Source organism: Antrostomus carolinensis, unplaced genomic scaffold, assembly GCF_000700745.2.
Source record: "Antrostomus carolinensis isolate BGI_N321 unplaced genomic scaffold, ASM70074v2 scaffold3051, whole genome shotgun sequence".
NCBI classification, from domain to species: Eukaryota; Metazoa; Chordata; class Aves; order Caprimulgiformes; family Caprimulgidae; genus Antrostomus; species Antrostomus carolinensis.
In genome coordinates, this window is record NW_010296134.1 from 29071 (window position 1) to 50318 (window position 21248).

A 21248-nucleotide genomic window follows, 5' to 3' on the forward strand; every position below is an offset into this window, starting at 1 on the left:
AGAGGTTCACCTCTGTCCTTCCATCTAGAGTTTTTCTTCACAAGACCATGGAAGTTTTTTTTGTTTACTCTTTGGGTTAATATCTTGGTTTGTGTGCTCAAACTCCAGTTGTAGGATGAGCTTACTCAATACATTGTCTTTAACAAACAATTCCCTCTTCCCAAATGCAGTTTGAAGACAAATTAAAAAATTCAAAAAACAAACCAAGAAACTCCAGAGATTTTTTTCTTGTTGAGATCTGCAAAACAGGAAGTGAAAGCAATCATGAAATACCTTAGTCAAGCCACCAGATGGAGTTCTGTATTTGTCATTGATGCAACTGTATCTAATTGTGCTTATATAATAACGGGCTTTGCACTTGCCCAAATCAAAGCTGCTTTGCTGTTGGTGTTAATTATTTTTATATGTAGAATGCTTATATAAAACATCTATTAACTTGTACATAGATTTATATATAATATAAATCATATATAAAAGTTGTATATTATTTATAATGTATATATAAATTGTGTGTGTGTATTCTAATGCATATTAACTTTGCAAGCAGAGAGGTAATAGTCTGGTAGTTTTGATGCTTTTCTGTTTAATGGGATTTTTACTCCCATGCCTTCCAAAATATGTTTCATTTCATAGCAATACCACCTGACATGCTTTCAGCTGAAATGACTGTTCCATGTGATCACTTAGCAGCCTGTTATGCCATTCAGGGCTTGCTAGGATACTTTTCCAGGAGTCTTAAGGAGAGTTTATGTTGTTGGAAGGTAGCAAGAACAGCAGTTCTGGCTCACAAAACTATGCCTTGGTGCCAAGACTAGTACACAAAATATTGTCCAACAGCTGTGAGGAGAGGCAACAGTACAGTATTCTGCTCTTCTTCACTCGACATGAAGTGCACTCCACTATACAGACAACTCCTGAGGAAGTGCATCTGGAGTTCCAAAGAGGTGAAGGTTTGGCTCCAAATAGAGAATGTGCAAAAGCTTGCAAATGTACAAACTGTCTATTAGAGAATAGAATTACTATATTTAGTTAATTTTTCAGGTAGACTTAGTTAAATAATCTCTCAATTCCTTCTTAAACTGATCCCAAGTATCCTAACAGGGTGAACACAGCGTTTCTCTTAGTGCTTGTCAGTGTCAAACATTCTCAGTTTGGGTATTCTTGCATGTAGATACCGTGAGTTTTATTATCTTGGCTCAGAAATGTTAATGTGTGTACACACACACAAGCATCCTCTCCACATGCTGAGCACTCACCGATAAAAGGGCAGCAGAGACTTGTAGAACAGAACCTTGTTCTTACCTGCCTTTCTGAAGTAGGAGGCTTCTTGACTAATTTTTATGGACTGCTTATAGCTCATGGGTGGGAGCTTTGTTAGCCCTCTCTGAAGCTGCCTTTTTGCTCCACAAGGTTTTAGCTCCTGGTGCCTTTCCCTAACACACTTCATAAGCTTCAAGATGGATACTTAATATGGAGTGCGTGGGGTTTTTTACATCTTTGCTCACAGCTTTTGTTTTTGCTGCCTGGGAGACAAGGACACCTCTGAAATGCTCAGCTTGCATTGGATTCAAGTCTCAGCAGAGATCATTATTATTTCCAGGAATACTTACTGAAGGGAGCCATGGTTTTTGGACATAGGCAGCTGGTGAAGTTGATCTGTTCTGGATAAGTAGGCAGCTCCATCTTCAAAAAAGGAGAAATTTGCTACTCTCCAGTCAGGTCATCTGCACTTCAGGACAGGGTTCATATTGTCTAGTCAGCAGTGGAAACCACAGAAAATATGTCTAGCATCTTCGGGACACAAATTAATCTGCTGTATACCCATCAAAAATTACGGGAAGTGTTCAAAATATCTTGCTTTGTTTTCTACCATCTTATCTCTTGAACTCTTTCTTCTAATGAAAATTGTAATGGATTCACATTATTTGGCACAAGGCCACTTAACGCTTCATATGAATACCTCCTGCTTTTACCAGCTTCCCATCCTGTGCCAGATGACTTCCAGTCAGTCCTGTGCTTTCTTTGCTGTCTTTGAGTTGTCGGATAAAACTCTTAATCATGTTTGAAAAGTTGAGTTTCGTTTTTTGGGGGGGGTTTTGGGGGTGGGTTTTGGTTTTGGGGTTTTTTTGGCAGCATAACATGAGTGGTTTCTTAACCTGAATAGTCTCAAAGAGAAAGCACAGTATTTGGCCAGAAAGCCTTTTTTTCTCTCCCTCTGTCCCCTCAGACCTGATACTTTCTGCTGAGGCACCCTTGCAGAGGTTCTCCACCTTTGTGCCTCATAATAACCTGCCATGAGCTAAGAGGCAATCGTCTGTCTTTAGAAGGCTGATTCTCAAAGGGTTTTAGCCATCTTCCTCTGAAGGTTTTTCATTACCTTAACAGGTTCTTTATTCCTACCTGAAGATCATCTGACTGATACGAGTCTGACTTACCTTACACACTTAGGATTGTAGATTTTTTTAAAATATTGTTAGGACAAGGTGCCTCACTATCTGTGGAAGCACCTTTTCCCTTCCCCTTACGGTGTTGTGTCTGGAAAAATATAAAAAGTTAGCAATTATTCTGGGACTTGCTGAAAAGTGATGTCTGTTACAAATTCGTATTACACAGTTCTTGGGGAATCCATGTTAGATTTCACATTCTCCTGATCTGAAAGAGAGGGATGTACAGGCGTCCTTATAGAGCCATGTTTTTTGGTGTGGTGAGATGATAAAGTGCTTGCCCATATGGGTACTGCTAAATCCAAAATTCTTAAAAGTGTATGTATAGGTACACAAGTAGTGTAACTGTGTACTGGGGGTTCTGAAGGACAGTTTCAGGGTAGATAAATGTTATTTGTGGTGGATGGGAATTCATAGTAAGTGAGGTAAATCTCACTTAGAGCAGAATTTACTATTATAGGCTGAGAGTATGTAACTGGATAACACAGGTGAAGTGTCTTGCCCTTCTGTGTCCTATTTTCTTTGCATAAAACCAAAAATAATTATAATATATTTTAGGGTCTGTGGAAGAACAGTACTGTATAAAAGTGCTAATTATATTTCAAATAAAAAAGAAGGAACAGTCTCATTCAGTGGAAATCAGAAATCATAACGCTTCAAAAATCTTGCTTTGATAGATTGTACTAAAACCAGCTACTTTTTGAATATTTCACCTTACTTTGGAGTCACAATGTCTGAAACCAACTCAGTAGCTATTTCCTTATGCTCCTACTTGGTTTACTTGAAATCAGTGCTTATTATGTAAGATTTACTTTTTATTTTTCTGTAATGCTTTGTTTCAACTGCACAAGTAGACTTTAGAATATTAATAGATTCTTAAGTTTGAGTTCGAGGACATTGAGAGCTTCACTAGAAATTAAAATATAGAGTTATTTTTTCCTGTGATACCTATGAATAAATAGCTCTTTTTCTTTTTCTACAGAAAAAAGACGAGACCCACCAAATGGTAAGCTTTTTACATAAATCACTGCATTTTATTTTTTCCTGCTGCTGTCATTTACTGGTTGTGTATAGCTTTATTTTGGACTTGTTCAGGATAGTCATGTGATGGCAAAAGCAGTAAACTCTTATTCTGGAGGTCAGTATGTTTTGTTTCTGTTCTTTGATATTTTTTTTAGTTGTAGTCTGAAAGATTGGTAGCTTGACCGGCATTTGTAAAGAATGCTTTTGGAGAAGCATGTTTTGTTGCAAATAGGACAGAGGGCCTTCAGCTTAAACTCAAAAGAAAACTTTGGTACCTTGCATTTGCTGCTTGGTCTTCAGAATATGCATATTTGGAGGCAGGCAAAATTATGTCAGGTATCATAAAACTTCCATTAAATTTCAGTTTCAGTGTATCTGGCTTACCATGTAACATGGACTTTTGGTCATATACACTTGTTGATATTAAACTTTTTTTTTACATGAAACTTTATTTGAATCTATTTACCTCTCAGGAATACATCTCACTGGCATGAAGTTACAGGTTCCTCAGGAGACGCTCTCATTAAATTGCTGGAAGGAGTAAAAACTATGTATCAATTTGATACAATTTTTTTTTTTTACCATCTGTTCTAAAATTGAGTGAAAAATGCACTCAAATGAACATCAGGTTTGGAGTCTTTGTAGTTCTGAATTCACACTGAAGTTGAAAAGTGATTTCTCCTGTGATATTTGTGTTGGTGATATAGATCATAGGTCATATCACTGTAGCTGTTAGTTTGCTGCTTGAGCAAGGGTAGAGTTAACTGATCATCTGAGGTCCCCTTATGGCCTAAGGATGTAGTCTTAAATTTGTACTAAGACATCCAGGCATCTCGGTAGGTCACCAAAATAGGTAATCCTTAACTAATCCTGAATTATGGGAATTACTGATACTTTTTTTTTTTTTAACCCAAATAAAACCTCCCTCATGTGGAATACTTCTCAGAAAATTACTCTTGCTTCATAAACATTGTTTTGAGGAAGTTCAGGCAATCATCAGTTTAGACCAGGCATTTTTTGGCATAGATTCCTTCAGCTGGGACTGGGTTGTTTAGTTTTGAAACAATCATAGTAATACCATTCATGATCGTCTTACCAGCTTTTCTGAGCTTTCTGGAGGTTTTAACTGTTCTGCCTCTTGAGCGACATGTGGTTCTGCTTACCCAAACAGTGCCTCCCTGATAGCAATGTCGGCAGAGCAGGTGGGAATTAAAACAGCAGTGGTGACTGTGTAGTGCCACCTACCACAAAAAGTTTAGCCTTTCTCTCTACTGTAAATGTTACCAAGAGTAACACAATTTGTTTGTCTAGTTTTCTATCTGTGATTGGAATAAGATCTAAGAAAACTAAATCTGCAAAAACTTTTGTGCATCAAATACTCTCATAATTCATGCTGTAAGACCTCAGGCAACAACCTTTTTCTGAAAAAGATATTGCATACTAAACGTACATTCACTGATCCTATGCCTTTGTCTTGAATATTCTGTGGTTTATGCCTAATCTTTCAGGCTTATAATCACTAGTCAAAGCTCTAAGCATCTCTGCTTTTTTAGTAAACTGTTGAACTGGGAGTCCATGTAGTCTTTCCCGGCCTGTTTATCGTCCTTTTCTGATTCTGTCAAATTCTGTAACACCTGGCTTCTCTGCTGGCAGAATAGGTGTGTTCATGCCTTCTGCAATCACGGCTGAGACATGCTTAGGGCATGGGTTATAGCCTCTGCATTCAGTGTTTGGAATTCAGGCTAGAGCAGATACATGCTGGCAGCTTGTAACTGGAGAAAAAACTGTTGTAATATCATCTGGTTTTTGTTTTACTCTCTGTGCAGTGAAATTCTATTGGGGGGAGGGGAACATCTGGGTTTTGGTTTGTTGGGGTTTTTTTGTCCTGGGTATCAATGCATAATTACCTTTAAAATTGAAAAACAAGAACAGTCGGATTTGTGTACTCACATGATCCATGCTTGAAATACTGTGGGGAGTTTTGTTTTAGAGGGGCTTCTTTGTCTGGATTTTCTGCATACGTTGAAGCTGCATGGAAAAAGCACTCTGTCTTTTTAATATGATATTTTCAATGGTATGGATTTAAGATTTTTTTTTTTTTGTGGAATTGCAGGATTAAAATCAAGTTGGCATTAACGGTTATGTAAAATGTATTAGTCCGTAATTTCCTGGGATTTATGTTCTACTCATTTATAATAGCTAGGTCTCTTTATGCAAATAAAGAAGAGTTATTGTGGTTGAACTGACCGCTTAGTGAAGTTCTGGATGAAACAAGGATTTGTCAGAGAATTAGGTTTTGAGGGAATCTTTAAGAGCCATGTGGCAGAATTTTGTTTCAGCTGTTAACCAGAACAGTTTGCATTTATTTTAGGGCTGTCTGTAGTCTGGGACAGATGCATAGAGAGGTTCTAAATAAAATACAGAATATTTCACAAAATTAACATTTCAAAATGTTCTGTACTACATTTTCTGGAGCCCCTTCTGAAGGTGTCACAAATATTGATAACAGTGGATGTTTAAGGCCACTGTACTGCCAGGTACTTCCTAATGAGGAGCTCTACATGCCTCTCTCATCTTCTTTTATTGAGCTATCTGCACCTGATGGGGAAGGTGCGTGTCTTATGATGGGAAAAATTTTACTGGATTTAAACATGGCAGTTCTAGAAGAGTACAGTTCTTTCCAAGGTTATTTTATCCCTCGTGGACATCTGAGGTCTAAACTCAACGGTAAGAAAAGTTTTCATGTTTAAGAGTTTACTGTGATCTCTTGTGTGAATGTTATTAGTATCAAAGAATCAGGCTATCAACTCTTAGTTTGAGCTCAGATGAATAAAACAGTTTGCAAATGGCTGCTGCTTTACATGGTTAAAACCATATATGGTTAGTGTAGGATTTTACATGCAAAAACTGTTAGGAATTGTGAGAAGAATATCACAAACTTCCTAGCATTGCAAAAGTACCTGTTTCCTTTTGAACATCAGTACAGCTGTTAAAACTACTATAATCAATATAATATATGAAAATAGAATATAATAGAAAAAATATATTAGGGGATTAAAGGGAAAATGAACTCTTACAGTGTTTTTGGGTTTGTATCTAATGAAATTAAGACTGTAATTTTAAACTCATCATGAAGATTTTACTTAACTCTACTTGTTAAGTTTTAGATCGATAATATTTGATGATTAGTGAATTTAATGCTAACCTTAAGTGGAACTTTAACAATGTGATTGTTTTGCATAGTTGTATGTGGTCCTTTTGTGCTTTGGTATTCTAAAAGTACAGTTGTCTAGGTCATAGCATTTCTAGATCAAAGCATTTTTGCTTAGCAGAAGACACTTCAGAAATGCTTCTTTCTGCAGTTTCAATGCAGTTTTAAATCTTGTCTTTTAAGACTCCTTTAAGAATGTAGGAGTTGTGGTATGTTTTTAGATGAGTTTTGTCTAGCCCAGTGTCATGTTTCTATCTTGTTTCTTGTTCTGGCCAGCACTAGGCGCTTCCCACTGAGGTGTTAAACTCCAGATGTCAGCTCTGTTATCCACTGTATTGTCTGCTTTGCCTTTCTGATTCAGACTTTGGTCTGTGAAACCTGGGGCTTGTTGGTCCTTTCAGAATGCTTAGGAGAACTTTGAATTATCCATACAAAATGCAGTTATGAAAAAATAGTGTCAAAATAAGGTTCAGATTTATCAAAGTCTAATTAGACATTTTTATCATCTGCCCAGTAAGACTGGACATATGAGTCTTATTTTAATCGATTTATTAACAATAGGTTAGTAACTCACAAGGAAATAGAGGATGTTTTCAATTTATTTCTGGACAAACTAGTCTTAAATTGACTGTTTAATCTCATCCTTCTGAAACTGAAATTACTTACCCTTTCTTCAGGTTTCTTTAAAAACATGTGTATGTGTATATATACATATATATGTGTATAAAAATGCATAAATTGCATCTTAGTATTTAAATACTACTGTCATTTGCTTATGATAAGAGTTACATTCTGTCAAAGTTAAAAAAATAAAGAGTGGAAAACATGCTAGGTATGTTTATTTGCTAGTATTACCCAAGTAACATCATACTGAAATGCTAAAAATGGCAGGAGCATAATTTAAATACATTTTAAATAACTAGAGTAATAATTCAGAATTGTTTATAATGAAGAACAAGGTTTGAGAACATAATTAATAACTTGAGTGTTTAATTTTTATTTCTGGTGCTATTTCTACTGTGACTATTCTTCAAGCTGTGTTTCTTATCTGGGACTTCAGTTATTTTGCAAACCTGTTAAAGAGTAAGACATAAGAAATTCTGAATAGTTTCATAGATGCTATCCTGTGTTTGAAGACAATAGTGTATCCAGAGTAGACTTCTGGAGTTGCTGTGGTATTTGGGTTCTGTGTGTGATGGCAGAAAGCATTCCCACTTGGGACTTACTTAGCTAAGATTTCCCCTCCTTTATGGTCAGTTTACTGTGCTGCCAAGGTAATGGCGTGCTGGGTGTGACTGTTCATGGCACTCACTCATTTGATCTGGTGTAGGACTGTAGCTATGCTATACCTTATTGTGTCTCATTCCACGTCTTCTGTGCGCATGAAAACTCTTTAGTTTAAATTGCATTCTTTGCCAAATTTGCAAAAAAACAAATTGTAGTTTAGAAAAAATTTCTGCCATTGCTCTGGCGTAGCAACGCTTTTATTTTCTTCAGCAAATAACTTAGTCCATGTGTCTGACCTCCAGAACCCAGTCAGTTGCATGCGCCATGTAGACCTATGGCTGAAGTACAAGCATTTTACCGCTAATACCTAAGTAAATAAATATATGTATGGCTTTGTTGAAACACAGTAGTAAAAATCCTGTGCTTTATCTTCACAGGCCCTAATCTACCAATGGCAACTGTTGATATCAAAAACCCAGAAATTACAACTAACAGATTTTATACTCCACAAGTCAACAATATTTCATATACCAAAGAGAAGAAGAAAGGAAAAACTAAAAAGAGAAGATTGACAAAGGCAGATATTGGAACGCCATCTAATTTCCAGTAAGGACTTTTTTGACAATTTTGCTGCATAAAGATGTCTTATTGAAGGAGTCATCGTGGTGCACTCATATTTAAATACTTTAATTGCTGGTCTTGTACAAACATATGGGAATTGGTGTTTGGTATTGTTAGGCAAATATGCCAGTAGGATAACTTGTATATAACTTGAGCGGTGATACTGGTGAAACCCAGCACTATCACTGTTTATGCCAGATCAATGGTGCTATCAGCAAATAAAATTTTAAAATGCCTTCTGTTAGACAGATGTGGACTTTCAATGTTCTGAGCAAAAAATAATCGAACTCTACTTAACTGTAATATAACTTATTGCTGTATAACATAAGAGTTACAGTTACCTGGTAAGTATGCATTTTCATTGAAAAGACCTCGGTGTTACTGTCAATGTGTACAAGTAACTTATTTTACTCTGAGGGATGAAACATAAATGATAAATACTGCTAACACTACTCCATTTAAACTCTGATATCAATTAAGTACACTAAGCTCTGAATCATATGCTCACAGCCTCTTAAAAGAGCATCCTGAGTTGCACAGATGTACAGAAATAGGTGAGTAAGATTGATCAACTGGCATATGTAAATTGACAGAAATTTACCAGCAAATACAATCAAGTATGAGACTATGTATTGGGAAATGCATGTCTAATTTATGTGAAGAAACCTGTAGCTTAATGTTCAGAATTCTGTAAGCAATAAATATTCCCATATTTTGGTAGTGAAAGACATTTCAATATTTAGGCAAAACAGAGGGCTTTCTCTTTTTGCCTTTTCTTTAGCATAATGTAATTTTAAACCAGATCTTTTATTTTTCTTCTTGCCCCTCAAACTGAGTAGTTAACTAATCATAGTTATACCAAGACCAAAACTCATTGAGCTTCAGCATTCTTATTAAGAAAACGTGTGCTGTTGGTGGTACTAACAAACCCAAGCAAGAATACAAAGTCTGTTGTGCTATGCACTACAGCAAAACAGTCCTTGTAATTTGACAGACTTAACCTAAGCTATGTTGGCTACTAACAGCTCACTGGCATTTTCAAACTCTGAGTTTAACTTCCTAAAGACTGTGTTCAGTTTCTAGAACTGGCCATTGGCAAAAAGAAAGACAAAATATGGAGTTCTGGTAACGTTATGATTTTGTCTTCTGTAGCCAACAGCGGTTACGTTAAATAGCTTGGAGGAGCACAAACTCTTCTGCTTTTTTAGCTGGCTGTAGCATCACATAAAATAAAACTTTAGTAGCCATGTGAAATGGCTACTAGAAGCCTAGGAAGATGGCAACTGAAAACATTCCTGAATTTTCTTCTTTGAAAAAAGGAAGTGAATGGGAGAAGGGTGATGGGAGAACAAACAGCGATAGTAGGGAGGAGGAGGTTTCCAGCTGCATGACACTGAAGACTTTGGCAGTAGCTTGAAGTTGGGTTACTATATAAAGGCCAAACTCTTCCCTTGCAGCTCTTCCATCACCATCCATATCCATCACAGGGCGGCATGGAGCCTTCATGTATTTTGCTACAGACTATAACCTAAGGGGGGAAAATGACTTCTCTACTTGGTCTTTTTGACACAAAACAAAAAGTTAGAGTAAAGGAAGTTTTACTATTCAGTTCTCAAGTGGTACACTGAGAAGTAGGAATTGCTTAGTGTCTTATAAGCCTGGAGGTAGAAGCTGGTAGTAATCTCTAGTTATCTTGGTGTCCTGTTATTTTAGTTAACAGGGTCCTTTCTATGCTGATTTAATGGACTTTTCTGCTTTTTTAGACACATTGGACATGTTGGTTGGGATCCAAACACAGGTTTTGATGTAAGTAATTTAATAAGTTATTCAAGACACTGAACAATTAAAAGCTTTAGAGGCTTTTTAATGTAAGTCTTAAAGATTGGCATTAAACTTAACTGTACATCAAAATAGTTATAAATTGTGATTTTTGTAACATGATTCAAACAGAGAGAGATGTTGGAGTAGAAGGTAATAGGAGAGATTTGGGATTGAGGGAAAAGCATGCAAAACTGCAGCTTTGTGCAAGGTACTTACCTGTCCTAAAATAGTCCTTTCTGACTGAAAAGTCAACCCAGAGACATGTCGTTGGCTTTGCTGTCCTCTTTAACTACATGGTTTGTGGGCTTTTTTTCCCCAATACAAATGATATTTTTAAAAATTCATCTAGTTCAAGCTACTTAAAACTAATGTATCTGACTTGCAGGTGAACAACTTAGACCCAGAACTGAAAAACCTGTTTGATCTGTGTGGAATTTCAGAGGCTCAACTGAAAGACAAAGAAACTTCAAAGGTCATATATGATTTCATTGAAAAAACAGGAGGTGTGGAAGCTGTTAAAAATGAACTGCGCAGACAAGGTGGGATTCTTTTTATTTCCATGTAAAAATTAGGAGGGCATTTTTTGTCTTAAGTATTAGAGTAGAAGCTGTTGAATGTTGAGCAATTTTTGATTCTCTTCTCTGGACTTCATGTCACCACAGTTGAATTGGATTCCATAACGTTTCTGTATACCATACGCTATGTAACCATGTTCCTAGATAACCCATGAGAGTTCCCTAACGAATAAGGATCTTATCTATGTCCATCAAGTAATTTCCAGTAATGCTTAGTCTAACTGTAAAGCTATGCAGTATATTCCATATAGATTTTTCAGACTGTGTCGCATATTTATTTTTATAATCTCAATCATAAATACATTAAAATCTTAAAAGCAATATTGCTGTTGTCAGTTACAGTAGTAGCACATGTCTGACAGGTGTTATGTGTGGTGCCCATTTACCTTGACAGCACTGACCTTGCAACAGCCAGAGGCCTGCAAATTTTATATGAATATTTTAAAAAGAACGAAATTTTTTTTCTAATTTAAAGTAAGAAATACTAGTTTTGAGCAGGCTTCTGCTGCAAGAAAATTCTCAAATAAGCCATTTCCTGCCTAACGTTTAAATGTGATCTCAGCTAATGCATTATCTAGTGGAACATAGCAAATAAGTCTGAAAATTATACTGCCAATGTCAGACTTTCGAAAATTTGCCTAGAACACTTCTCAAGAGAAAAAGGATATAAATGCCATTTAAATTATAGCAATTTGAAACCTGTGAATAAATTGTTCGAGTGACTGAAGAGATACAGATTCAGGGTACAGTGACTTGTTACATTTATTCCTTAGGTCCCCCACGGTGGAGTGGTATGTATTTGAGCTGGCATCTAAGCATATGCTTCAAAGTATTCATGCTGCTGTGTGATTTCTTTAATAAATGAGAAACCTTAGTCCATATCTGTTTGACTGCAATATTAAAAATTAGAGTCAAACTTCTCAGTTAAATTGCAAGGAAAATTTCAGTTACATTTTTTTTTTTCTCAGTAAGAAATCCGTGAATTTTTTGTATAATCTTAACTCTGATTAAATGTTTACAGAGTTGTCGATCCCAAACTGCTGACCATAAAATTAGATTGAGAAGACTTGCCTTGGAGTCTTGTGACTAGCTTAATATACTTTAAAAATGCATATTTTTCTATTACATATGTGTTAACTTCAAGTTACAGCCACTTGCATGTATACAATTGAAAGAAAAGCTGCCTCACCTTTAACATGCATGATAATAGTCTATCTCTGTGCTTTTTGATAGAGGTAGATAAAATATTCCAGTATTTCAGTGGGTTTATCCACAATTATGTTATTTGATGTGCAGGCTTGACTGCTGTTTGAAGTGTTCTTTCTCAACTGAAACACATTTTTCTGTGTTTTATTGCAAGAATTTCTGTGCTTATGTATTCAACCTGCCAGGATCCTCACTCGAGAGCTGCAGACATGTTGCTCTGCTCAGATTCAAGTTAGATTCTTGTTTTCTTCTGCCTTTTCCCTAGTTTTGGTACTGTTGGTTAGGTTTTTTGTGACAATACCATCGATAGAAGATTTCACATACTCTTTTTTGTTAATTGCTGTGTTCAGATTAATGTGCATTTATAATAAACTAGATTATTTTCTTGCTTTGCTTGTGCCATCTGTTTGAGGGGGAATGGGGAGAGGATGAGGTAGTGGTACTCCCTCCTTGATGCTCCTCCCTCATTTCACTCCAGCTGAGTGCAGACAAGCCTTATTAAAGACTCCTGAACTCTTATTTCCACAGGTTGGATGTGGCATATCTCTCTAGATACAATGCAAATAAGTTTTCCTGTGGGGAAAGGTTTTAAACCTTGTGTTCAGAACCTACATATATTACAGACTCTGGAGCATGACCATGTTACATATTTTTTTCAGTAATACAGAAAAACTGTCTGTAGTGTTTGCTAAGTAAGTTATGTTTGAAAATACTGGCCTCCACTGGCCAAAAAGGAAACTACGGTCATGTCAGCCAAAAAGTGGTGGGATTTTTTTTATTTTTTTTTTAAAACAAGTATGTTGGCAGTATGTCTCTTGCAGAGTATATGAAGTTTGAGAGGAAAATCTCCCCATGTTATTCTTTTGAAGGGATAGAAAAAAATAAGAGGAGTTTGTGGAGCTTAAGAACATAACACGTAATTTTAGGAGGGGTATGTTTCTCTAAGATGAGCATGGAAGGAGGCACTGAGGCAGTAGTCCCCTGCTTCCCCCAAATCCCTTTTATAGGGATGTCTCCTCTCTGTCCCTGGGCAGACAGCCTACTTTCTTCAGCATGTAACAGGAAGGAGAAAATAGAAGAGGTAATCTTCTTGAGTGTAATAACCCTTTTTGTTATCAAAGCATATGAAATCAAATGTGAATCTTCTTATTGTATGATGGCACCTGGATCATGAAGTAGTTACATGCAACAACCACACAACTTAAAGTACCATAAGCCATTTGATGCTTCATGGAAGAGTAAATGAAACAGTGGTACTTGAAATGCAATTAGCAGAGCAAGTACATTTCAAGGCCACTTTGTATAGAAATGATCCTGTGTGTTGGGGCTCTTTCTACCATCCCTTCCATAAAGATATTGTTGGAACTAATATTCAGTGAAAGGGACTAAGAGTCAGTTTAAGCTGCACCTTAATGAATTAGTAGGTTTTAGTTACTAGAAGATGACGCTTCAAAAAATATTTGCCTCTGTAATTCGTTAATAAAATAATGGATAGATTTTAAAGTGAAAATTGTGTGTTTCACTTTAAGTGTATTTTCTAAAACCTCTTTCTCTTGCCTACTGTCCTAGCTCAACAAAATTTTAAAGGATTCTTTTGAATTTTTTCCACATTTTGTCATGAGAAATTGCACTAATTTGATATACTTGGATTATGAAGAAAATTACTACCATAGGACCAAACTAAAATCAATGACCAAGCTTGTTTTGTGACTTTAATTAGTCTTTTTATGCATTGCACATGCCTCCTACAGTGTTGTTTCTTTTCCAAAATACATGACAGACATTGGGGCTATGTTCAGCTTGGTTTGCATTCATATAAGCATAGCTTCTATTCAGCTGTGTTCAACTTAATCCAGAATTGGTGCATTTTACACAGGCACAGAGATCCTTGCAAAATGCAAGGCAAAGCCTTTTTTCTCTTTCTGCTAGTCTCTGAAAAACTTACAGGTATTGAGTAGCATGTAATCATAAATTGGTTTGTTTTGTTTTGTTTCAGCTCCACCTCCACCACCACCGTGCAGAGGAGGACCCCCTCCACCTCCACCACCACCTCCCCATAGCTCCGGTCCTCCTCCTCCCCCTGCTAGGGGCCGGGGGGCACCACCTCCACCTCCTTCAAGAGCTCCTACAGCAGCACCTCCACCCCCACCTCCATCTAGACCTGGTACCACAGTGCCCCCACCTCCTCCAAACAGGATGTATCCTCCACCACCACCAGTGCATTCATCTGCACCATCCGGCCCCCCTCCGCCACCGCCACCACCAGCGAGTGGGTCATCTGTTCCTCCACCACCACCTCCTCCTCCACCCCCTCCTGGTCCTCCTCCACCTCCAGGCCTTCCTTCAGAGGTTGATCACCAGCTTCCAGTTCCTGCAGGAAACAAAGCAGCACTCTTGGATCAAATCAGAGAAGGAGCTCAGTTAAAGAAAGTAGAACAGAACAGTCGACCAGTGTCCTGCTCAGGAAGAGATGCACTCTTAGACCAGATACGACAGGGTATACAGCTGAAATCTGTGAGTAAAAGCCGTTTCTCATCTGTGTCCCCTTGGGACTTGCAAATGGCTGCAGTATTGCAGTATCAGCAGTAACTTGAGGCTCTGTTTTGGGCTGGATCATAACTTTTTTGTTTTTAAGTGATACTTTAAATGGTAGTACTGAGAAAATGCTTAGAATATGCATTTGATCATATTATTTGCTGTAGATGAGTATTGGTGCATGAAATTATCCTTGTTTCCAACTGCTTTCTCACTTTTACTGAAAAGCTTTAAGCATAAATCCTACAATGGTACCACAGTATTTTGGCTGTAAAGGACTTTTGCAAGAGCATGAAAGATTGCTGATCTCCTGAATACGTCAGTAAAATCATCTAAAGAACTGCAGGGGATGAGTTCAGCAGTAATGGCAGTGGAAGGCAAATGCTAGATTTACTTTTTTATTATTTTATTTTTACATCTTAAAATGGATCTGTGCTCCGCAAATGTTGCGGCTTGAAAGGAGGGCTGCCTGTGTCTGGAGAAGTGCCACCTGTGAGGGGTCCCTCTGCTGTTCTGCTGCAGCTTGGGCTATTACTATTACTTCTTCTTGTTGTAACTGAATATCATAAAATATATTCACAATTATAAGTTGGACAAAGAGCCTGACGACTGACATCCAGAGGGTGTTATACCTAGAAGGTGATTCACTTCTAAACCATTTTTGTCTCCATCTGTCATCTCTCGCCATCCTTCCTTGCGTTCTTTACACATTTGATTTAGGTGCTGAGATGATAGCTGTGCTAATACACATTCACCTATTTTTTTGTCAACTTCATTTTTACTCTTGCAAACGCTCATCTAGTCTCATTTCTGCTTTTTTTTTTTTTTTTTTTCCCTTTTTCTTTTTGCGACACTCTTTTGCACTGGAGGCTTCTGATGGAAAAAGTGTGAGGGCATGTTAATATTTATTTGCCATTATAGCTATGCTATTACTTTCAGAAGGGATTATTGACCCAAAGCAAACCTTGTTAACAAACTCAAGCAAGAAAAAATATTTTCTGGTATATACCAAGGATCAAATAAATGATGATTATGCAGCCACACAAGTCATGCCTGTACAGCCATATTAAGCTTTCCTTTAGCTGAGCGCTCACCTCATGATAGTCGGAGCTGAAATACTTAATCTTGAGTATGGACTAACCACAGTTGTGTTACATGGCCAAAGAGAAAAGGTTGACTTTTTTATAAATAAAAACTTATTCTGAGCTTGAGCTAAAGAAACAAACTGCAGTTTCACTCTTTCTTCTGCCTGAAAATAAACTCATTAATCTTCTAAGGAAGTTTATAAAGAAATACACACGTTCTGTTTTGCTAATTGCATCTTTCTAATGTATCCTTTTTTCCAAGGTATCTGATGGCCAGGAGAGTGCACCACCTACACCTGCACCCACATCAGGAATTGTAGGTGCTTTGATGGAAGTTATGCAGAAAAGGAGCAAAGCCATTCATTCCTCAGGTGAGCCTTGATGGAACCTTGTCAGGTTTTCAAGTGTTAACATTTAAAATATTGTTGAAAAAAAAAAGCATGGATTTCAGCATATAGTCCAATACAGGATACTCTAGGCTGACCCCTAGCAATGGGTTGAATGATTACTTTGTACTTCAAGGTTAATTTCCTTATAAAGATTTTTTTATTTTATTTTATTTTTTACAACAGACTTATTTTTATCCACTAGGAGTCTGATGAAATAAGTTCTCAAAATATTTTGGAAGGAAGGTTTTTAACACTTACTGTTTCTAGAAGCCAAAGCTCTTGCGGAGTCGTGCTGTTAAAACTGTGGCTTCCAGTGTGCTTTGGATGCCACCTGCTGGATAATAATCAGATAACTAACTTTTATTTGACTAGTCCCATACTAATACTTAATCAACTTTTCCACACGTCAGTGCTTGGAAGAAATAAGGCTGCAAGAGGATTTGCATTTATCAAATAGCAGCTTGTAATCAGTGCAGTTCAGTAGGTGCAGTGCAGCTATTTGGTTATATCTCTTCTGTTTGAGACTTTGATGTATTTCTCTTCCAGAGTTTGGCTTGATACCAAAACTGCACTCACTGTCTGCAGACCGTTTGACTAAGTGCAGTAAAGTTTGTTGATTTGCTGCCATGTGTAGTAATCTCCAATCTTGGTACTTTACATAAGTTAAATACTACAAGGGTGCTAAATACATTTTCCTAGGGAAGGAAATGCTCTTGCTTAACAAATAAGTAGTTTAATTTCAACAGGCTACAATTTTCAAATTATGATACATAGAAAATAGTGGAAGGCTGAATAAAGTTAACAACAAGCATTAATGCACGTCAACTTCAACATCACACAGCTTAGAATATTCTAGTAATCACAATAGACTTTAGCTTACAACCTTTTTTTTTTTTATCTGCTTGTACAGTAAACAGAAATCCCATTATGTAGTAAACCTGGGAAAGCAGTTCTTATGTTTCAGAAATTAATCTGTCCTTGAAGTTTAAAACCCAATCTGGAACAAGCTGTCCAGTCTCACATTCTCTAAGAAAGAATAATAGTAGTAAGTGTTAAATTAGAACTTCTGATTCTTTCTGTCACAGCAGAAAAAAAGATACATTTTTCCTGCCTGGGGAAAGGAGTGAGAAAGGAAAGGAAACAAATTAGATTTAACTTTCAGCCAGTGTATATATATCTGAACTGAATGTCATGTCTAGCAATCCTAAAATGGAGTATTACCAAATGTATTGTCCTGACCCCCTTGAACTGATTGTTCTGTTTTCAGAAAGTTGTGGGACAAATCAATAATGCTTTTGTCATGTTAATTTGGTGCATGCAAGTGACTTGCTTTTTTTTGTCTTGCAGATGAAGATGAGGATGAAGATGATGAAGAAGACTTTGAGGATGATGATGAATGGGATGATTGATCATATATTATTATATATATATATTTTTTAAGGTGAATGATATACTAAACACTACTTTCTGTCTATGGATTCTGTAAAATTATCATGTAAATGTTCTACCAATTTGCTGTATATTTTTGTTGCCTTTTGCTTTTTTATTAATCTGTGCAATACCTCATTTAATCTGTAAAGGTTTGTCATAATCCTCTACAAAGCTACTCCCTGTTAATGTGTGCAAGTTTACACCTGGATGATCATGTACATGTGAATACTTTCCATTCCATCAATAAGGGAGTTTAAATGTAATATGTGAGACTGACAAAAACCTTAATGTAATTTAGTTATAATGCAAGAAGGAAAACACTATTTTCATACCCTACTTTTTCTGTATCTAAATTTTCTTATTAAAACCTAGTATAGCACTATGTTCTTTAAGTGATGCAGCTCTTAGTTTATTTAGCCCCTTCATTTCAAATGCAATGCTACATTAATGTTGAGGCTGGTTTATACTATTGCATGGTTTCAAATACATCACAACGTTGCAGTTCAAGTCTTAGCAGTATGCTTTACATAAAACAAAATCACTACAGAAATGCACAGCTAGTTGTGAAGATTACCTTGCCCTAACTGTAGCAATACTGACTGCTATTGAACAGCAGTAGTAATTAAATCTTTCAATTAGGGAATTCTCTATCTGGAGTTAAACAGGGTGACTTTACATTGCTTTTTTTTTTTTTTTTTCCTCCCTAGCTCTTACTTTCAGAATGAAGAAGTGTAAATTTCTGGGGGCTATGCTGGAGGCTGGCAATTGCTACAGTTTGATTTATTTTTAAAATCAATTTTATGTGGTTTTCAGGCTGAAGGGCTGCGTTTAATGCTTGCTTCAATAATGTTTAATTACTTTTAAAAATTTGTAGGACATTGGTGTACTAATAAAGTAAACATAAGTGGTATTACTTTGCAGTCTTTGCGTTATGGTACACAACAAATGCTGAAGCACCAATCCTACATCCGTAAAGTTGGAAAGCCATCGACTCCAAATATACACTTTGAATAAGTACTGAACTTTATGACAATATTCTGTCTTCATATGTTGGCTTTAAGACCAAGGGTTGTGATGAAGATCAAGAACCCGATTCACAAGAATAGTATTTGAATAAGTGTACGGAAAATGGGATTCTCATTTCACAGCTTTCATGTTTATATAAGTTGTACTTTGTAGTTCAGTAAACATTGGCATATCTGCCTATTGCAAAATACTAATCTATGCTACTTGGGTATTTAATATCTGCAGCATTAATTACTGTACTTACTGTAATTTTCAGGTAGAAAATCTTTTTAAAAACCACGTTATCTGACACAGAATGTTTAGGTAAGTCAGTCATATCTGAAGCGTAGTTAATGCATAGTGTCCTGGGTCTCTGACTGTAGTCAAGCTATCAAACTAAATTTAAGTTATCAGAATTGTATTGACTGAAACCCAGTGTTGACCTGATCTTGACAGGCTGGACCTGCATGATACGGCTTGGATTTCTAACCCAGTTATAACCTAGTCTTTAGCAAATTAATTTAGTCATATGAGAAGAAAGGAAAGTTGCTGAAAAGTAGTGGGAGAGGTAAGGTTGTAGTTAAATTATTCAGAGGATGCTAACTTCCTTCCAGGAGTAATTTAAGCACATAACTTGAGGAAAAAAAATTCCAAGTGGTCTCACTTTTTTGCGGTAACTTTCACATTGCCCTCTGCTGCTAGAAACACTTCTTACTAGCTTTGCTGCTGTAATGGCTTGAGCATTGGATCAAGTGCAAGTGCAGCCTGGGATAGCTAATGGCAGTGGAGTTAAGAACTTGTGTATAAGGAAAATACTTGTATGGCTTTCATATAACTTCTGGCACTGCTCCCTTATTTTTTATTGCATATAGGGTATTTCAATATTAAGCAGATGAGGCCTAGAGGTTTTCCTAACATGCTACTTGCTAGATATGTTTAGCTGTTATGTTCCCAGAATTGGAATTTCTGTAATACAGTAAATAATTAAGCATCACAGTTCATTAATCAAACTTCTATTCCAGGTTTCAGGAGCTCTGAAGTTACCTTATTGAATAAAACTTTGATTTGTAGATACTGGCCAAAGAAAGCTTTTGGATTTTCTATTTCCTTTTCTTCATGCAAAAAGTACACTCCCATTCTGTGGTGTCCAGCTTAATATTTACTTTAAAGTAGTGTTTGTACATGGTAAATTTCAGGCATAAAGACCGCACCGCAGTGGCAGTTAAGTTAGTCATAACTGCATGCTTCCAGCACTCCGCCACTTGCACTATGAGCAGAAAATAGCATTTCATCATACTGGTGCATTGTTGCTAAACATTGTAATGAAGGCCTCTCTTATATATTCTGGTTAAATAACTGTCCAGATAGCCTTAGCAATTAAACAAACTAGCATGAGGCTTTTGTATCTCAACACTCTATGTGCATAGACAATATCAGCTAGCCACTTGTACGTATGAAATCCGTAACAACTTCTCAATCATTCAGTTTTCCATTTATCGGACTGAAATTTTTAGTATGTGAATTTTTGAAATGTACAGTGAATAGGATGTTGCACTGGTGGCAATTCATCATGGAGCATAATAAAATTAATTTGACCCAACTAGTGTAAAACTGTGTGGTTTTTAAGTGCTAATTGTGGCACAGCTTTTAAAATAGATCTACATATTGAGTACACACTTCAAAAGTAACTTTGGTCACCTAGCCAAGTTCACAGAGCAGTAAATAGCCGCTGTCAAATTGCAGTAGTTTTCATGTCTCTGGAAAGTTGGATTGTGCTAGTGAATAAACACAATGAGTAAGAATGTGACACCCTGTCCTCCTGGCAGGTCTCGTAGCTGCTCAGCAGCTTCTCTGGAAACAGCTACTGCTGCAGGCAAGTGCAATAATCCAGCAACATTTCAAGGTCAAACAAACATGGCTTTATTAATAAACACTCTCCAATGAGTACTAAATAGTTAACTCTTGTTAATGAATGCTGTAACTTAACGAGGTTTTTACAGGTGTAAATCTGGCTTGCATATTGTAATGTTTGAGCTCAGGATGCTTCAGAAGTCTGCTTTCCTCCTCTAAAGCAGCTGACGGGTCCAGCATTTTAAATTTTGATCTGGTGTACACATTCTTTTGAAGTTTAGTACTTCTCTGATTTTTAGGCCTTAAATGCAAGGCAAATTTGGAACTGTTACTTCCAGGGTGTGCTGAGGTATATAATGATTTCCTCTCCACTTAGTAAACAGAAACTCAAAACCTACTTTTGAAAGGAGGCTTTTCTTTCTTTTTTTTTTCTTTTTAATTTTTTTATTTGACAGTGGTTACTTTCCCAAGTGAAACGAATGTAAAGAGGAAAAAGGAGGAGGGATCCTTTTGTTTATGTTTAAGACTGCTACCAATTCATTGCAACAGCCTTTATCTAATCATTAGAGGAATTCCTGGTCTAATTAAAGTTCCTGAAGCTTAAGTACAGTGATAAGCAGCTTTATTTATAGAAAAGTGAAATGGTTTAGGGAAGCTTAGAAGATACTAAATCTCTGTCTCTCAAAGGAGCAGTGTTATCCTCTAGCACTGCAGGAAGGGCTCCTGTTGCTATGTATTTGTTTACTGCCTGGAGTTTTCTTGTGAGTGAGGAGAAGGAAAAGATAGGGTAGTATGAACTAGAGTGTGAGCTGTGGAGGTCTAAT

General features: G+C 36.7%; 1 protein-coding gene across 1 annotated transcript in view; it reads left to right on the forward strand.

Moving 5' to 3' along the window:
* WASL (WASP like actin nucleation promoting factor) overlaps positions 1–20173 on the forward strand; it is a 23469-nt gene extending 3296 nt beyond the window's left edge. Inside the window, exons 4-10 of the mRNA XM_029087515.1 lie at positions 3427–3450; positions 8343–8511; positions 10290–10332; positions 10733–10886; positions 14125–14642; positions 16011–16119; positions 17485–20173. Coding sequence (XP_028943348.1) covers positions 3427–3450; positions 8343–8511; positions 10290–10332; positions 10733–10886; positions 14125–14642; positions 16011–16119; positions 17485–17546 — 1079 coding nt within the window. The 3' untranslated portion in view covers positions 17547–20173. The remainder of the gene's footprint in view (positions 1–3426; positions 3451–8342; positions 8512–10289; positions 10333–10732; positions 10887–14124; positions 14643–16010; positions 16120–17484) is intronic.
* The last annotated feature ends 1075 nt before the right edge of the window (positions 20174–21248 follow it).